Below are 19914 nucleotides of genomic sequence, written 5' to 3'. Positions count from 1 at the left end.
AATTGCTAGGCCAAATTTTACTTGGCAACAACCTCGCCAGCCCTCGCCTGACCTCCGCCGTCCTGAGCCCGTAGATGACTGGGTTCAGCGCGGGCGGCAGGATGAACTGGACGGTCTGGAGGGCGGTCACCCCCTCGCCGGACATGGCCGCGCCCAGCCTGAGGCCCGTGGCGAACGTGAAGAAGATCGACGTGAAGTAGACGAGCACGAGGAGCAGGTGCGTGACGCACGTGCTCAGGGCCCTCCGGCGCCCGCCGGGGAGCCGCTGCCCGCGGCACTCGCGGAGGATGAGCGCGTAGGAGGCCGCGACGGCGCCCAGCGGCGGCGCGGTGCCCAGGAGGATGTTGGCGTAGACGACGGGCGCCTCGTAGCCCACCTCGCCGCACATGAGCCGGCGCACGGCCGAGAAGTCGCACGTGGACGAGGGCACGACGCGCGCCCGGCAGGAGCGGAGGCGCGCGACCACGGCGACGTGGCCGGCGCCCTTTGATCGCCCCCTTTTATATGGCTGAGCAAAAAGCTGTTTCGGCATGCGGTGGCTGGGCATGCGGTCTACATGACGCAGCCAATGCAACCTTGCCTGCCGGAGGGGCTTATCGATGTGACTTTGTCCGAATCTTTCAATTGATTTATTAGCTCCTCCCATAACCCAGCCTGGATAAACCCAGCAAGGGTTGTAGGCAGGCCAGCCTGAATGTTTCTTACTGCCGAAGATGTTCCGTTAGAGCCGTCCACGTTTTGCAAGCGTAGAGAAGGGAGGGGATGATCATTGCCGAGAAGACCCGAAGCTTAGAGTGGAGTGACAGACCAGGTAGCTTCCGCACAGGGTAATCCAGCCGATGAAAATATAATGCCACTAGACTGATTCGGAGTAAGAATTCTACTTTCAAACCAGAGCCTGTCTTAAGCACACTGCCCAGGTATGGAAAACTCTCCACTCTCTCCACAAATGCCCCAAAACCAATGGGGATCTGAGGAGGTGGAGTGTTTGATGGCACACAATACCCAGGCAGGTGCTTAGTTTTGGAGGGGTTGATGATAAGGCCCCACCTCCTTGTGGCATGCTCTAGGTCTAGCAGCAGCGCCTCCAACTCTTCCTCTGAGTAAGCAGCAATCACCAGGTCATCGGCATACGTAACATGGTTGACCAATAGAGAGCCATCCCATGACCGCACCCGGGCATCTATCAGACTCGTATTGTATCTGTTCCAGATGGAGATTCCTCCAGTACAGGGATGGAAGGCTTCTCCAACTACGTGGTCAAAAAAGATGTTAAATAATGTGGGAGCCAGAGGACATCCATGTCGAACCCCAAGGTGAACAGGGAATGGCTCCAACTCCTGGCCACGCATCTTTACCCGGACCTGCCCACCATCATGAAGGTCCTTAAATATTGTTAGCAGAAAGTCAGGAACTCCGAAAGTATGGAGAAAACCCCAAAGCCCAGTCCTTTCGATAGTTTCACAGGCCTTGGCCAGGTCAATAAAGCAGAAACGTAGGTCCTTTCGGGATTCCCTACACCTCTGCTGTAGCAAACTGACGGAAAATATGGCATTTGTGCAGGACCACACTGGGTAAAACCATTGGGCCTCCGCAAGCCTCTCCTCAGCGTGCCTGGCAAGGAAATGTTGAATAATCTTTGCCAGGACCTTTCCCAGCAGAATTGTTACAGTCTGTGCAGTCCACCTTCTTAAACACTGTTATTATGAAGTAATATAGTGCAGTCTGCACACAAACGCCACCTTTCCTTAGCACGTATATAACCTCCTTGTTGCAACAGCTCTCTCGCTTGTTCAGCAGTTCCACTGCTGGATTATATTTTTTCTGCCTGAGGACGACCGCCTGTGTTGCGATCGAAACGTCGTGATTTATTGTTACTTTATACCTACGTGACTTTACTGAGAGAACCAAAGAGTGTCATAGAAGGCGTCTGACACATCGGCCTTGCCTGCATTCCTCCTTCTGTAGGGACGTAAGCAACCGCCACCATCCCTCACCTCCTGTTGATAGGAAGGTGAGCCCACAGTAGCCTGGAACTTACAGCTTCCCAAACATCACCTCCACGCTCCCATGCCCCCTTCATGTTTTTTGTTCAGAAGAAGAGCCACTCCCTGTTGTTTGGCATTCTCCTGCCCAAATGGAGGACTGTCCACCCCCCATGGTGACTGGAGCCAGATCCAGTCCACCGTACCTAATGAAAGCCGCAGAGATCTAGGTGGTACCGGTCCAGTTCCCGACAGAGAAGTGGCAGCTTTCCTGCGCAGTGAGCGTTTGAGCATTCAACATGGCCACTTGCAGTAATTTTTTTTGCCATTTCTGGAGCAATCCCGAGGGTATGAGTCTCCTGACTCAGCCAAATGGAGTATGCCCAGGTAACGTCTTAGACGCCTGTCCCCCCCCCCCCCCCCCCCCGCGGCCACCGGGACAAGCTTAGTTAGATTTTTTACACGTGCTTTTGTGGAATTTTAATTGAAGGACGAGGGGTTACCAGCCCCTTGCACCCGTCCAGAGACACCATTCGCCGCTGTGGTGGCTACAAGTGCGATGGGGGGAAAAGCCTTTTGGAATTGGCCATTCCTCATATGGCGTTGCTCACATCAATCACGGCGTTATCGTCCGGCACCAGCGAGGTGGTCGGGTGTTATTTATCCGTCCGCATGTATGTGGTACCGTGCATCCCGAGGGGAGTTGAGAGGGCTACCCGATCCTCGTGTCTTCCCGCAGAGGGGCGAGAGGCTTCGCAGGCCTAACCCGGCTTCGCAAGAACCTCACAAGGCTCTCCTTCACCTCGGCCGTCCGCAGGCCGTAGACAATGGGGTTGAGCACCGGCGGCAGGACGAACTGCAGGCTCTGGAGCGACACGCTCAGCTCCGGCGACGCCGCGGACGACGGGGTGCCGCCCCCCGCGCCGCTGGCGACCGTCGCGAGGATGGCGCCGAAGTAAATGGCCGCCACCACGAGGTGGGTGCCGCACGTGCGCAGGGCCTTGTTCCGGCCGCGGCGGAGGGCCGGCTTGCGGCACTCGTGCAGGACGAGCGCGTAGAAAGCCGCGATGGCGCACAGAGGCAGCGCTATGCCCGCCACCGACATGGCGTAGGTGTACGCCTGCCCGAGGGCGACGTGGTTGCAGGACAGCACCCTGAGGGCCAGGAAGTCGCACGTGGACGTGATCAACGAGCGCGGCTTGCACAGGTCGAGATTGACCGCGATGGCGACGTTGCCGAGGCTCTGGGCGGCGGCGAGCGCGACGGCGAAGGCCAGGGCCCTGAGGGCGACGGCGTTGGATGCCGCGCCGCGGTAGGCGAGCGGTCGGCACACCGCCAGGTAGCGGTCGGCAGCCATGGCCGCCAGGATGTAGCCGTGCACGCGGAAGGACACGTGGTAGGCGAACATCTTGGCAATGCACCAGGGCGCCGAGATGCGGGGGGAGTCGCCGACGAGGTCGTACATCGTGCGCGGCAGCGCGTTGGTGTTCTCCACCAGGTCGGTGAGGGCCAGCGCGGCGACGAGCAGGTGCATGGGCTTGTGCAGACGACGGTCGCGGGCGATGGCGAGGCACAGCAGCGAGTTGCCCGCCAGCGTGAGGGCGTAGACGAGGAGGAGGAAGGCGAACACGGAGCGCCTGACGGTGGGCGGCTCACGGAACACCATCTGGATGTGGATGAGGTCCGTCGCGGCGGCGGCGGCGGCGGCGAGGAGGGGTGCGGAGACGTTGGGCCCGGGGCCGTCCTCCATTTTGTAATTTGCTGCGAGCGGGAAGATGGCGGCCACTGCTGCCGCCGTCCCCTCCCACGTGACTCCTCTCCCCTTTGCTCCTCCCAAAAAACTCGAGGGTGGGACTGTGGGGGTGGAGGGGGGAGGGGAGGGATTGAGTTTGAGCGAGTGCTCAGTTCGTTCGTTGAGTGGCGACGCACGTTCGGCTGGATACCGCTGTGAAAGAAACATGTCACTACATCTCCATGAGTAAAAGAAAAAGAGTAATACCCCCGATAATGCAATTTGAACTTATTTAAAGGCGCCACGGTGGCAAGGAGATGTTAACTACATCTCCCGGTATGCGGGAGGTTGTGGGTGTCTATCCTAAACCTGACGATGCCTGCTTTATATTTGGAGTCTGTGTGTCTCTCTCCGTTTTGAGATGTCATCTACCTTGCCTCATATGCATTAGTTCGGGGGTTCGATCCCGATCCTGATGCCTGCTGTGGATTTGGAGTTTGCATTTCTCTCCCGTGGTCATGTGGATTGGTTTTCTCCGCAATTATAACCATCCGTTTAGACACAGGTAGTCCCCGACTTCCTATGGAGATGCGTTACGACGACCCCATTGTAAGTTGAAAATATCGTAAGTCGAAAATGGCCTAGTCTACCCAGGAGTCTTATAGAATGGTTATAATTTAGCAAAACAGAGCAATTCACAGTACCGTACTGTATAAACTATTTACTGTATGTATTTATTAATGACAATACTGTATTGCACAGTAAAATTGTAAATAAAAAAGGTAAATTATTAGCCTTCCTCATAATAAAGGTTTTTGAGTTACATCACGTTATTTATAAATGTGTCGTAACCTTCCACCACCCGGCACGGCCAATCAGCAAAAAAAAGTGTCACGTTGACAAAAGACAAATAATTCACTACTTTAGCCCACCGGTGTGTTGAAGAGTGAATCCACAACATTTACAGTTTGAGTACGACGTTTCGCTCGTAAATACATCCAGCATCATCGGCAATTTGCCAGAATGGTAAAGCCCTCGCTTGCTCCCGGTTTTAAATAGAGCAGCAGTGTGACGTCATCATTTAAATCATATCAGGTGCAGTGATTTGAGGTGGAGGGGGGGGGGGTATTGTAATTATATAAACGATTAGTAATCAGTCAATGGTTATGATTAGTAATGAGTTGTAGATTAGTAATTAGTTGTAATGTGTGTTAGTGATTTTATGCTATGTTAGTAATCCGTTAATTAGTACGTGTTTCCCCTATAAGGAATTGTAATGTGCATTCATATTCTTAGCTCCCTCGGCAAAGCCACGCTGAAGGGAAACAACAAAACAACAAATATATATTTTGTTATTTGATTGCTTCCCACCAACACGACTCCACCGAAAGAGCCAAGAACATGAATTACTGCAGTCACGAAAGCTTTAAGTCAAAATGTAATGTGTATTATTTAATAATACGCTTCCAGGCCGCACTAAGCCTGTAGCTGTCTAATCGATTAAAGTTAATTTTTATTCCTCTCAATTTCAATGGATTATCTAATTAGTCTTTGCCAGTAATAATTAGTTTTACACAACACTGCAACATTATCAAAATCAATTGAGTGTCCTTGTTGACAAGCATGTTCTGCCACTGCTGACAGTTGTGTTTGAGATAATTTAATATTTCTCTGATGTTCTTTTAGTATTACGCTGATGTTACATCCCGTCTGTCCAATATAGCATCTGCCACAATAACAATTAATCCGATATACACCTTCTGTCGATAATTTAGGTAATGCGTCTTTAGTGCAAGATACTAGTTTTTGAATTTTGTGTACTGTACCAAATCTTACTGTAATGTTTTGCTTTTGCAAAACACGGGCTAATTTGTCAGTTACTCCTGAGATATATGGGAGTTTTATTGTTTTAAAAATCTGATTGCTTTCAGCAGTATCGCTTTGCGATCGTGATTTGGCATTCAGTGCTCTGTTAATTTGAGCATTATTGTAGCCATTCTGTCGTAGTGCGTCTTTAACGTGTTTGATCTCTGTCACTAGACTCTCACCATCTGACACTGGTTTAGCCCGATGTATGAGCGTCTTGATAAGAGAGGATTTCTGAGCTGGATGATGATGTGAATCTGCATTCAGATAGGCATCAGTGTGCGTTTGCTTTCTGTAAACGTGTGTTATTTTACCGTTTAGGCCATGTCCAAGCAAAATATCTAGGAATGGGAGTGTGTTATTCACCTCCATTTCCATGGTGAACTGGGTGGCCGGGTTTTGTGCATTAAGATGATTTAGAAAATCATTAAGTGTATCTTTACCATGTGGCCAGACAACCAAAGTGTCATCCACATATCTAAACCAAAAGGATGGTTTTAATGTGCTCGATGCAAGTGCTCTTATTTCAAAGTTTTGCATGTACAAATTTGCTATAGCAGGGGATAAAGGAGAGCCTATTGCTGCTCCTTCCTTTTGTTTAAAGAAATCCCCTCTCCATAAGAAGTGTTATTTAAACAATGGTCAGCAAGTTTTGGAATATCTTTTGGTAAACCGGTATTCTTTACTAGTGTATCAAGTAATTTAAGCGATTCGTTCACTGGAACATTAGTGAATAGAGAAATAACATCAAAACTTACCAGAATATCTTTAGGAGTAAGTTTAATATATTTAATCACATTCACAAGATGTTCTGATTTTTTTATGAATGAAGATGTTCTACCGATGTAGGGCTGTATTTGTTTGGTTATATATTTTGCTAATTGATATGTGGCAGAGCCAATTGTACTGACTATGGGTCGTAATGGGATGCCGATTTTATGAATATTTGGTAGCCCATAGAGTCTAGGTGGTTTGAGGCCCTTGGCTTAATTTAGTATTGCTAATTTTTAGGGATTAATGAATTTGCAATTATTGCAGTGGTCTTACGTTCTAAAGTATTAGTTGGATTTCGTTTAATTTTAATGTAGGTACTTTGCTCTAGTAAATTTCTAATTTTATTATCATAATCGGCTCGTGACATCACTACAGTTGTGCGGCCTTTATCAGCTGCTAGGATTTGGATATCCTTATTTACACGCAGCTCTCTTAAGGCTTTTGCCTCGTTAGAGCTAATATTTACTTTTGGAACTTTGCTATTCTCAATTATTTTGGCAACCTCATGTCTAGTCATCTCTGCCTCATTATGTGGAAGGAGTCTAATATATCTCAGGAGTAACTGACAAATTAGCCCGTGTTTTGCAAAAGCAAAACATTACAGTAAGATTTGGTACAGTACACAAAATTCAAAAACTAGTATCTTGCACTAAAGACGCATTACCTAAATTATCGACAGAAGGTGTATATCGGATTAATTGTTTTTGTGGCAGATGCTATATTGGACAGACGGGATGTAACATCAGCGTAATACTAAAAGAACATCAGAGAAATATTAAATTATCTCAAACACAACTGTCAGCAGTGGCAGAACATGCTTGTCAACAAGGACACTCAATTGATTTTGATAATGTTGCAGTGTTGTGTAAAACTAATTATTACTGGCAAAGACTAATTAGAGAATCCATTGAAATTGAGAGGAATAAAAATTAACTTTAATCGATTAGACAGCTACAGGCTTAGTGCGGCTTGGAAGCGTATTATTAAATAATACACATTACATTTTGACTTAAAGCTTTCGTGACTGCAGTAATTCATGTTCTTGGCTCTTTCGGTGGAGTCGTGTTGGGGGGAAGCAATCAAATAATAAAATATATATTTGTTGTTTTGTTGTTTCCCTTCAGCGTGGCTTTGCCGAGGGAGCTAAGAATATGAATGCACATTACAATTCCTTATAGGGGAAGCACATACTAATTAACGGATTACTAACATAGCATATAATCACTAACACACATTACAACTAATTACTAATCTACAACTCATTACTAATCATAACCATTGACTGATTACTAATCGATTATATAATTACAATACCCCCCCTCCGCCTCAAATCACTGCACCTGATATGAGTTCAATGATGACGTCACCCTGCTGCTCTATTTAAAACCGGGAGCAAGCGAGGGCTTTACCATTCTGGCGAATTGCCCGATGATGCTGGATGTATTTACCAGCGAAACGTCGTCCTCAAACTGTAAATGTTGTGGATTCACTCTTCAACACACCGGTGGGCTAAAGTAGTGAATTATTTGTCTTTTGTCAACGTGACACTTTTTTTTTTGCCAACTGGCCGGGTCGGGTGGTGGAGGGTTACGACGGATTTATAAATAACGCGATCTAACTCAAAAACCTTTATTATGAATAATATTGGTCGCGAAAGGCTACGTGTTAATCTTAGCCTACCTATATGAACTGTAATTTCATGGAAAGTTTTTTCAGGAAACAATCCTATCTGCTATACAAACTTTTAACATGCATTGAACGTAACGCATCGTGGCAACCCTAAAATGAAATCGCTAAAGCTATGTATCATACATGCATTGAACGAATCGTAACGTATCATATTATACTGTACTCACCAAGATTCTGTCCGTCGTCTGCATACTTGATCGATGTTAGGTTGTTGACGCCTACGTTAACTTAGTTGTCGGAAGAGGAGGATGGCGATGATCAAGTTACAGTATCGTTCCTCGTAACGCTGCTGCGTTTGCCTGCCATGCGAATTTTTTCTTTTTTACAATTTTGTCATATCGCTATCGCCATCGTCAGATCGAAATATCGTAAGTCGGGGACCATCGGACATCAGGGACTACCTGAATTTTGATTATTTCACTGCTCTAAATGTCCAAATGATGGTGGCCACTGTGGTCAGCCCTCAAAGTTTGTTGCCGGTTCGCTTTTGAACAATAAGTTGATACCTCAGTGGGGCTTTGCCCCGGTAGGACACCGGATGGTTTATTGTTGTATTTGTTTGTGTTTGGGTGATTGTGTTAACGTCTCTTGTACTTTGCACTCCTATCGTGTTTTTGGAATGTTTGTTGTTGTAACGTTCTTACCTCCGTAATGCCCCTACTGGATATCTGTGAATAAAGAGCTTCATAGCTAATCGGATTTCTCCTGCAGTGTTGATACAGATTCTGATTCTGCACGTCTCTACCGTTTTAACGTCGTTTCGCAAACATTACTATTCACGCCTCTTTCCGATATCTCTGGGACCTTTTTGCCACTATCAATGTATGAAAACTAATAATAGATTTTACCCTTTCTGGCAATACAACAGGAGGTGTTCGGATGGTCAGAACACCAATAAGATACATCTTTTGCAAGGAATCAAGTCTGCATTAACTTGAGCAGTAGCGTGGTTATCACACCTACGCATCTATTGTTTAAGAACGAAAGAGGTGGACTTCTGTACAAATCTGGCTGTCGCCTGATGAAGCTGGTTGTGATTACTGGCGAAACGTCGTAACTCAGATTGTGAATGTTGTGGCTTGGCTTTCCAACACACCGGTGTGCTGTACTGGTGTCCTACACTATACGCTACAATATACACTACACCACTATTCACTACACTTCAATACACTACTATACACTACACTACTATACACAACACTATACACTACACTACTATACACTTCACTATACACTCTTACTGTACTAGTGACGAATTGGCACGTTCTGTTTACGTGACAACCCTTTCTCGTTGGCTGTGTCGGGTGGTGGCGGGTTTAAACGACACAGTATTTATACATGTACATGCCGATCTAACCCCCCAATAAAACCCCTCTGTTATGGACAGCTACAGGAACACACGACGGGCGTTTCAAAGTACACGAAAGGCTCAAAACGCAATCACCACAAACACATTACGAAAAGCGTGAGCACGCGATGTTTCAGTCATTTACAAATTCAACGACGATCCTTAAGCCACCGCGAGGAGGATGTGCGCACGCGTCTATGCCTGCGGCGAAGAGACGAGCGGTTAAAACGAAAGCAGCAGCGTCGCTGTTGTACGCCGAGCGCGGACGTGGAATTGAGACGCCGTTCGTGAGATTCGGAACCCCGCACCGGTGAAATGAGACGCGCGTGCGCTCTCCCCTGAGTGACTGTGCGAGTGTGGGTGGGTGGATCTGTGCGAGTGTGTTTCAAGTTTTCATTTATTAGGTATAGCCCTGTGAGCCATGCGGTTTTTAAGTCGGGTGCAACCGCAACAAACAAAATTTGAACACAGAAAAACGCTCTGTGCAAAAATCACAATGTGGTGTGGATGTGTGAGTGACTGTGTGAGTGTTAGTATGTGGATCTGTGAGTGACTGTTTGAGTGTGTGTGTGTATCTGTGTGAGTGTGGATCTGTGAGTGACCGTTTGAGTGTGTGTGTGTTTATCTGTGTGAATGTTGATCTGTGTGTGACTGTTTGTGTTTGTGTGTGGATCTGTATGTGTGCGTAACCAGCAGCGCCACAGCTGTTACCATCATTAGGGGAAAGAATGGTGATCCAATCTCCGACCCCCAGGAACAGGTTTGCAGATTTGCTGAGCATTTCTGTGAGGTCCTTTGGGAGGGGAAACCCTCTCAGCCTGGAAAACATCGTGGCACAAAGTGGGGATGACCCTGCTGAGGCTGCGGTGCCTCAAATATTGGAGGAGGAAGTCACCCCTTGTGAGTTGCTGGCTGAGGTGCCTTCTGTTGAGGAAGTACTGAAGGCGATCCAGAGTCTGAGACCAGGAAAGGCACCGGGCAAAGATGATCTCCCAAGCGAAATGCTGAGGGAGGGTGGCGTTTGTGCGCAGACTGCCGTACATGACATCATAACAACAGTCTGGGCCACTGAACGGGTTCCGCAGGATTGGAAAGATGCCCTGGTGGTCCCCCTCTTTAAGAAGGGGGACCACACAGACTGTAACAACTACAGGGGCAACCTTCTCCTCAGTGTGCCGGGAAAGGTCCTGACAAGGATTATTCAACATCGTTTTGCTAGGCACGCTGAAACGATGCTTACGGTGCCCCAATGCGGTTTCAGAAAAGGGCGGTCCTGCACAGATGCCATATTTTTTGTCCGTCCACTACAGCAGAAGTGTAGAGAATTCCAACAAAACCTACATTTCTGCTTCAATGACCTGGTCAAGGCCATTGATACCATCAGTTGGTCTGGGCTTTGGGTTGTTCTTCGTGCTTTCAGAGTGCCTGACCCTCCGCTCAGGATCATTAACGACCTTCATGATGCTGAGCAGGCCCGGGTAAAACTACGTGGCCAGGAGTCAGAGCCATTTTCTGTACACCTTGGGGTGCGACAGGGATGTCCCCTGGCTCCAACATTACTTAACATATATTTCGACCACGTAGTTCGTGAAGCCTTCAATAGCTGTACCGGGGGAATCTCCATCTGGTACAGATACAATGGGAGACTGATCGATGCCCGGGTGCAGTCAAGGAATGGCTCCCTATTGGTCAACCACGTTATGTATGCTGACGACCTGGTAATTGCAGCTCACTCAGAAGAGGAGTTGGAGGCGCTGCTGCTGAAACTGGAGTATGCCACTAAGAGGTGGGGCCTTACCATCAGCCCCACCAAAACGAAGCACCTGCCTGGGTATTTTGTACCATCGGGCACTCCACCCCCACAACTCCCAATCGGTGATGGGGCAGTTGTGGAGAGAGCGGAGAGTTCCCATACCTGGGCAGTGTGCTCATGACCGGCTCCGGTTAAACAGATGTGGTCTGACTCCGAATCAGTCGAGCGGCATTATCTTTTCCTCGGTTGCGTAATGCTGTATGGAAGGTACCTGGTTTGTCGCCGCGAACGAAGCTTCGGATCTTGTCAGCCACGGTCATTCCCTCCCTTCTCTACGCTTGCGAAACGTGGACCCACCTAATGGAATATCTTCGCCGGTTAGAAACATTTAGGCAGGCCTGCCTACGATCAATTCTGGGTTTAACCAGGCTAGATTGTGTGAGAACCTCACAAATCCTCCAAAGATATGGACAAAGTCCCATCGGTGAGCACCTCTGGCAGGCAAGCCTGAGTTGGCTGGGCCATGTAGCCCGCATGCCCAATCACCACATGCCCAAACAGCTTTTGTTCAGCTGGATTGAGGGGGCTAAACGGACGCGGCACGGGCTAGAGAAGAGATGGAGTGATGTGGTACAGGAGGACTTGGAGCTGAGTGGACTTGCCGATGACTGGTGCCAGTTGTGTCAAGATCGGCCTCTTTGGAGGAGGTTCGTGAAGGACGCTACTGGGCAGTTGGAGGCAGTCGCCCTCCAAGAACAACAGAGGGCGGAGGGGCGATGCTCACAACAATGGGCACAGGTGGTGCATCAGCCAGTCATCTTGGTCATCTCAGTCAATCGACCCGTGGCACCTGGCTCTGCCCCGTGACCTCCTGCCAGCGAGCGTTCGACACTTCACGTGGCCTCAAGGTGCACATGGCCTGGCACAAGCGTCGTGGTGACGTCACCGCCACTTAGAGGAGAATGGCGGTTGTTGTTGTTGTATGTGTGTGCGGATCTGAGTGACTGTGTGAGTGTGTGTGTGGATATATATGTGTGTGGATCTGTGAGTGACTGTGTGTGTGTGGATCTGTGAGTAACTGTGAGTGTGTGTGGCTCTCAATGAGTGTGGATCTGTGAGTGTCTGTGTGTGTGTGGATCTGTGAGTGACTGTGTGAGTGTGTGTGTGGATCTCTGTGTGTGTAGATCTGTGAGTGTCTGTGTGTGTGGGCGGATCTGTGAGTGTGACACTTTGTGTATGTGTGTGCGGGGAGCGGTAGTGTAGCGGTTGGCGCTACGATGCGCTACGAACCTGGCCACCCCAGTTAGATTCCCGCTCACGGACAACAGCAGTGACGATTATCTGAATCCTTCGTGGGCCTTCCCTAGGTCGACTCAGCCTCAAATGAGAAACTGGTGCGGTGTGTAAAGACCGTCACTAGGGACACAAAGGCGGCCGAGCGTGGTGTTGGCCACACACCCTCTTGCGTGCAGTGCCGGCAAGTGCTGTCACTCTCCCTCTGAAAGACATGGGGAGATCTTACAAATTCCACTGACTCTCACTCTGTAGAAGATGGGGAGATCATACAAACTCCACTGACTCTCACTCTGTAGAAGATGGGGAGATCATACAAACTCCACTCACTGTCACTCTGTAGAACAGGGGGAGATTATACAAACTCCACTCACTGACTCTGTAGAACAGGGGGAGATCATACAAACTCCACTCACTCTCACTCTGTAGGACAGGGGGAGATCATACAAACTCCACTCACTCCTACTCTGTAGAACAGGGGGAGATCATACAAACTCCACTCACTCTCACTCTGTAGAACAGGGGGAGATCATACAAACTCCACAGACTCTCACTCTGTAGAAGATGGGGAGATCATACAAACTCCACTCACTGACTCTGTAGAACAGGGGGAGATCATGCAAACTCCACTCACCCTCACTCTGTAGAACAGGGGAGATCATACAAACTCCACTCACTCTCGCTCTGAAGAACAGGGGGAGATCACACAAACTCCACTCACGATCACTCTGTATAACAGGGGGAGATCATAGAAACTCCCCTCACTCTCACTCTATCGGACAGGGGGAGATTATACAAAGTCCACTCACTGACTCTGTAGAACAGGGGGAGATCATACAAACTCCACTCACTCTCACTCTGTAGAACATGGAGAGATCACACCAACTCCATTCAATCTCACTGTTGAACAGGGGGAGATCATAGAAACGCCACTCACTCTCACTGTTGGACGGGGATAGATCATACAAACTACACTTACTCTGTAGAACAGGGGGAGATCATCCAAACGCCACTCACTCTCACTCTGTAGAACAGGGGGAGATCATACAAACTCCACTTACTCTCACTGTCGGACGGGGATATCATCCAAACTCCACTTACTCTGTAGGACAGGGGGTGATCATACAAACAGCACTCACTCGCTCTGTTAATGACGATCATTATGTTGCAGGTTATGATGGTGATGATGATGGTGATTCTGGTAATGATCACAATGCTGCCGGACATGATGATGATGGTGATGATGGTCGTGGCGAAGTTCTTTAGAACTCACCCGTTTGTCGACCCTCACGTGCAATAATCTCAGCTCAGAAAAATAACAAAGCAACGTCGGAGTTTCTATCACATCAACAACAATCCTATCAATGATGACAAATAATGATGATGATGATGATGGCCGACGATCTCATCACTTGTTGTTGAAGTCCTTGTTCTCAGCAGGCGACTCGGAGCGTACCGTCTTTTATGCGTGGTGGGGTCCCCCCGCCTCTCCCGCTCCCCACCAATCCACTACCCCACCTCCACCCACCTCCACCAACCCCCCCACCCACACTAATCTACCCCCCCTACCAATCCCTTCCCCCACCTCACCCCACCACCAAGGCCCCCACCTCCCATCTCCCTCCACCTCCCTCCTCCTCCCCCCCCCATCCCTCCCGTACCGGCACACCATCTCAAGGGAAGACCTCAGAGTGGGTTGTTGAGTGGGGGTTGTTGTCGTCGTCGTTGTTGTGTGGTGTGGTTGTTGTTGTGAGGTGTGGTAGTGGTGGTGGTTGTTGTTGTTGTTGTGCCAAGGGGGAACGCCTCGTTGTGCAAGGAGCAAATTAGCAATTAGTGTGGAGGGTGGGGTGGGGTGGGGGCACCAGGGGGAGACGGTGGGTGCACAGGGATGCAAGAGAGTGGCACGTGTCTCCTGCTCTCTCCGAAATGGGCGGTGCTCAGGAATAGCCAGGGAACGACCGAGACAATGGAGAGAGGGGGAGAGGGGAGAGCGAGGTGCATGAAGCAGTGACGCTTCGTGGCTGCACCTATGTCAGATTTTCTTTCGGTTTGTGTTTTTTTTGCTTTCTTATGAATTTTGGTGAGCCAGGCCACTGCACTCACCCAACCAGCCAGACACTCATTCACTCATCCAGACACTCACTCACTCAACCAGCGACTCATTCACTCAGCCAGCCACTCACTCACTCAGCCAGCGACTCATTCACTCAGCCAGCCACTCACTCACTCAGCCAGCGACTCATTCACTCAGCCAGCCACTCACTCACTCTCTCAACCAGCCGCTCACTCACTCAGCCAGCCACTCACTCAGCGACTCACTCACTCTCTCAACCAGCCACGCGCTCAATCAGCCAGCCACTCACTTACTCAGACAGCCAATCACTCACTCAGCCAGCCACTCACTCACTTAGCGACTCACTCTCTCAGACAGCCACTCACTCAGCGACTCACTCTCTCAACCAGAAAATCACTCACTCAGCCAGCCACTCACTCACTCAGCCACTCACTCAGTCACTCACTCAGCCAGCCACTCACTCACTCAGCCAATCACTCACTCAGTCACTCACTCACTCAGCCAGCCAGCCACCCACTCTCTCAGCGACTCACTCACTCACTTAGCAACTTACTCAATGCAGTGTGAGAGAGTGCAGTGGTAGTGCCATGTGTCACGAGCCCATCCTTGTTAAGAACAACTACACTTACGTATACATAGAGCACGGTTGGCTACGTACGGTGCGAAAGAAGTTCAACGCACGTAAGCACATCTTTTGTTTTAATTAATTTAATGCTTTAAAATGGCTGACAACAGGGGACGTGAGTGCTGTGGTGATGACGTTACACGACGTGATGACGTTACAAGGCGTGATGACGTTGCAAGGCGTGATGACGTTGCAAGGCGTGATGACGTTGCAAGGCAACGTAGCGGAACGGCCATTTGCTACATTCGGTCCAAACAAGCGAGGAATTTCGATTTAAAGCTTTCGTGACTGCAAGGATTCATCTTCTTTGGTTCTTTCGGTAAAGTCACGTAGAATGAGAATAAAATAATAAATTGATAAAATAAAATAACACAATAATATTATCTTAGTAACCATTGGAAAGATGTTTTAAACCATTTCCGTTCTTAATTAATTGTATTTTACGATGACCTTCAGACCGCAGCTCTTTCGCTGGCATTGACTCTTAATACCTCTCACACCACGGTTAATGGTATGGTTTACAACATGTAGTATAACAGCGCCTCGCAGCTGTCTCTCTCCCCCTCCTCTGTTCCGACCTTGGATGAACTCGTCCGTCTGAACGGGGCCCGTAGCTATCCGTGTTGCTAAAGTTGAGGGTAAGAATCCACCCATTTTTTCGCCATATAGCATTGTGATATATAACGACTTATTGTTGGTAGCTTAGCTGATTGGAGAATATATAGAGTTTATTGCTAACATTGAGGTAATTTATATTTTAGTTTTTTTTATTGGTTCACTATAGTATTCATCCTATATTGTAGTGTATGCTCAGTTACTGTGAATAGCTCAGATGTGTAGGCCTTAACTTCAACATAGCCATTTCTGTGACCAGTCACAAGCTAATCACTCAGTTATTTCAATGCTAAATTCGCCTAGTTATTTCAATGCTAAATTATCCTGTTTGATTTGTACTAGGTGCCTCTGTGAATATATATGCTCTGACATTAACATAGCTATTTCTGTGAGCATTTACAAGCTAATCACTCAGCTATTTCAATGCTAAATTATATGCTAATTCCTTTGTCAAGGGGTGCCTCTGCGGATGTGTATGCTTTAATTTAGCTATTTCAATGCTAAATTATATGCTAATTCCTTTATCAAGGGGTGCCTCTGCTGCGGATGTGTATGCTTTACATTTAACAAAGCCATTTCTGTGACCAATCACAAACTAATCACTCAGCCATTTCAATGCTAAATTCTATGCTAATTCCTTTGTCTAGGCGCTTTGTTTCTTCTCACACAGCTTAAAGGTCGCGATCTGAGCGTGGCTTTTTCACTCCAGCGCTGTCCTCCAGACAGTCTCGTCCCTTCACCTGATGAAGGCCGCTTGTGTTGTGGCCGAAACGTCGTGAGAATATTATTGCGGTATTTTATTTTATCAATGTATTATTTTATTCTCATTCTACGTGACTTTACCGAAAGAACCAAAGAAGAAGCGAGGAATTGCTAAGAATCAAGGTAAGAACTTTCTAACTTTCTAACCCAGTGGTTCTTAACCTTCACTTGCAGCCTTGCACCCATTTGGTTCTCAATAGTAACACACAAAAACTCTCATGTTAATAAATACAGACATTGATGAAACAAAATACATTTTGACTTTAAACTTTCGTGACTGCAGGAATTCATATTCTGTGGTTCTGTCGGTAAAGTGACGTAGTAAGAAAAAATATAACAATAAAATAAAAAATAAAGTGAATAAAAAATAAAATACATAAAATAACTTATTATCTTTTTTATTCACTTTATTTTCATTTTTATTTGTATTATTTATTGTTATCATTATTGTTTTCTATCTACGTGAATTTACAGAAATAAAAATAGAATATGAAACAAAATGAATTGTAACTTACGTGCCCCATGCTTAATTTGTGTTGTCAATGATTTACTTTCTAAACAAATCAGGCAATGTCTCGCATCGACCCCCATCCCAGGTTAAGAACCACTACACTATAAACTACACTATACACTACTTTACACTACACTGCGCACTCCACTATGCACTCCACTTTATACTCCACTGTACACTGCTATGCACTACACATTACACTCCTCTACGCTACACTACTATACACTCCACACTACTATACACACTATGCCATATTCTACACTTTACACAACTATAGACTACCCACTTCTATCCACTACACTATACACTGCACTATACACTACACAATATGCCATATACTACACTTAGATGACTATACACTACCCACTACTATCTACTACACTATAAACTAATATACACTACCCTACAATACACACTATGCTATATACTACACGAGACAATGCTATACACTACACGACCCCAGATTAAGAACCACTGTTCTAAACACTATTATTATAGTCATCGTTTCTCTGCAATTCACCGACTCTCAAATCACTCACAAGCGGATTTCCAAAGGGTGCTCTACACAGGCCACACTGAAGGTCAGTGGCCAGCTCGGACGAACCCTCTCCACCTTTGGTGCGATTCACATCGAGCCTACCAACAGGAAGCGATGTTTCATTTAATCTTTTTTACGTTGATGGGGAGGGCGGAAGTCTGCACAACAACAACAATAAAACAACAACCGACCACCGCCACTATTGCCTCCACCCCCGCCCCTAACTGCTGGGCCATATTTTACTTGGCAACAACCTCGCCAGCCCTCGCCTGACCTCCGCCGTCCTGAGTCCGTAGATGACTGGGTTCAGCGCGGGCGGCAGGATGAACTGGACGGTCTGGAGGGCGGTCACCCCCTCGCGGGACGTGGCCGCGCCCAGCCTGAGGCCCGTGGCGAACGTGAAGAAGATCGACGTGAAGTAGACGAGCACGAGGAGCAGGTGCGTGACGCACGTGCTCAGCGCCCTCCGGCGCCCGCCGGGGAGCCACTGCCCGCGGCACTCGCGGAGGATGAGCACGTAGGAGGCCGCGATGGCGCCCAGCGGCGGCGCGGTGCCCAGGAGGATGTTGGCGTAGACGACGGGCGCCTCGTAGCCCACCTCGCCGCACATGAGCCGGCGCACGGCCGAGAAGTCGCACGTGGACGAGGGCACGACGCGCGCCCGGCAGAAGCGGAGTCGCGCGACCACGGCGACGTGGCCGGCGCCCTGGATCGCCCCCTTTTATATGGCTGAGCAAAAAGCTGTTTCGGCATGCGGTGGCTGGGCATGCGGTCTACATGACGCAGCCAACGCAGCCTCGCCTGCCGGAGGAGCTCATCGATGTGACTTTGTCCGAATCTTTCAATTGATTTATTAGCTCCTCCCATAACCCAGCCTGGATAAACCCAGCAAGGGTTGTAGGCAGGCCAGCCTGAATGTTTCTTACTGCCGAAGATGTTCCGTTAGAGCGGTCCACGTATTGCAAGCATAGAGAAGGGAGGGGATGATCATTGCCGAGAAGACCCGAAGCTTTGAGTGGAGTGACAGACCAGGTAGCTTCCGCACAGCGTAATCCAGCCGATGAAAATATAATGCCACTCGACTGATTCGGAGTGAGAATTCTGCTTTCAAACCAGAGCCTGTCTTAAGCACACTGCCCAGGTATGGAAAACTCTCCACTCTCTCCACAAATGCCCCAAAACCAATGAGGATCTGAGGAGGTGGAGTGTTTGATGGCACACAATACCCAGGCAGGTGCTTAGTTTTGGAGGGGTTGATGAAAAGACCCCACCTCCTTGTGGCATTCTCTAGGTCTAGCAGCAGCGCCTCCAACTCTTCCTCTGAGTAAGCAGCAATCACCAGATCATCGGCAAACGTAACATGGTTGACCAATAGAGAGCAATCCAATGACTCCTATTGTATCTGTACCAGATGGAGATTCCTCCTGTACAGGGATGAAAGGCTTCTCCATGTCGAACCCCAAGGTGAACTGGCAATGGCTCCAACTCCTGGCCACGCATCTTTACCCGGGCCTGCCCACCATCATGAAGGTCCTTAAATATTGTTAGCAGAGTATCAGGAACTCTGACAGCCTGGAGAAAACCCCAGAGCGCCGTCCTTCCGATAGTATCACAGTCCTTGGCCAGGTCAATAAAGCAGAGACCTAGGTCCTTTCGGCATTCCCTACATCTCTGCTGTAGCAAACTGACGGAAAATGTGGCATCTGTGCAGGACCGCACTGGGGTAAAACCATTGGGCTTCCATATGCCTCTCCTCAGCGTACCTGGCAAGGAAATATAGAATAATCTTTGCAGGACCTTTCCCAGCAGAGTTGTTACAGTCTGTGCAGTCCCCCTTCTTAAACACTGTTATTATGAAGTCATATAGTGCAGTCTGCACACAAACGCCACCTTTCCTTAGCACGTATATAACCTCCTTGTTGTAACAGCTCTCTCGCTTGTTCAGCAGTTCCACTGCTGGATTATATTTTTTTCTGCCTGAGGACGACCGCCTGTGTTGCGATCGAAACGTCGTGATTTATTGTTACTTTATACCTACGTGACTTTACTGAAAAAAACAAACAGTGTCATAGAAGGCGTCTGACACATCGGCCTTGCCTGCATTCCTCCTTCTGTAGGGACGTAAGCAACCGCCACCATCCCTCACCTCCTGTTGATAGCAAAGGCGAGCCCACAGTAGCCTGGGGCTTACAGCTTCCCAAACATCACCTCCACGCTCCCATGCCCCCTTCATGTTTTTTGTTTAGAAGAAGAGCCACTCCCTGTTGTTTGGCAGTCTCCTGCAATAGTAGTGGACTGTCCACCCCTCATGGTGACTGGAGCCAGATCCAGTCCACCGTACCTTATGAA

At 48.3% G+C, this 19914-nt stretch overlaps 1 protein-coding gene across 1 annotated transcript; it reads right to left on the bottom strand.

The window, feature by feature from the left end:
- Positions 1 to 2697: 2697 nt before the first annotated feature.
- Positions 2698 to 3735, bottom strand: LOC142906775 (olfactory receptor 2M3-like). Its single transcript, XM_076055243.1, has one exon. The coding sequence runs from the start codon at positions 3733 to 3735 to the stop codon at positions 2698 to 2700; it is 1038 nt and encodes a 345-aa protein (XP_075911358.1).
- Between the last annotated feature and the right edge of the window lie 16179 nt (positions 3736 to 19914).

The sequence above is a fragment of the Petromyzon marinus genome, chromosome 70 (assembly GCF_048934315.1).
Source record: "Petromyzon marinus isolate PM22_M1 ecotype Great Lakes invasive population chromosome 70, UKy_Petmar_22M1.pri1.0, whole genome shotgun sequence".
NCBI classification, from domain to species: domain Eukaryota; kingdom Metazoa; phylum Chordata; class Hyperoartia; order Petromyzontiformes; family Petromyzontidae; genus Petromyzon; species Petromyzon marinus.
Note: the sequence above shows the minus strand (reverse complement) of the source record. Positions and strands in the feature narration are given on the sequence as shown.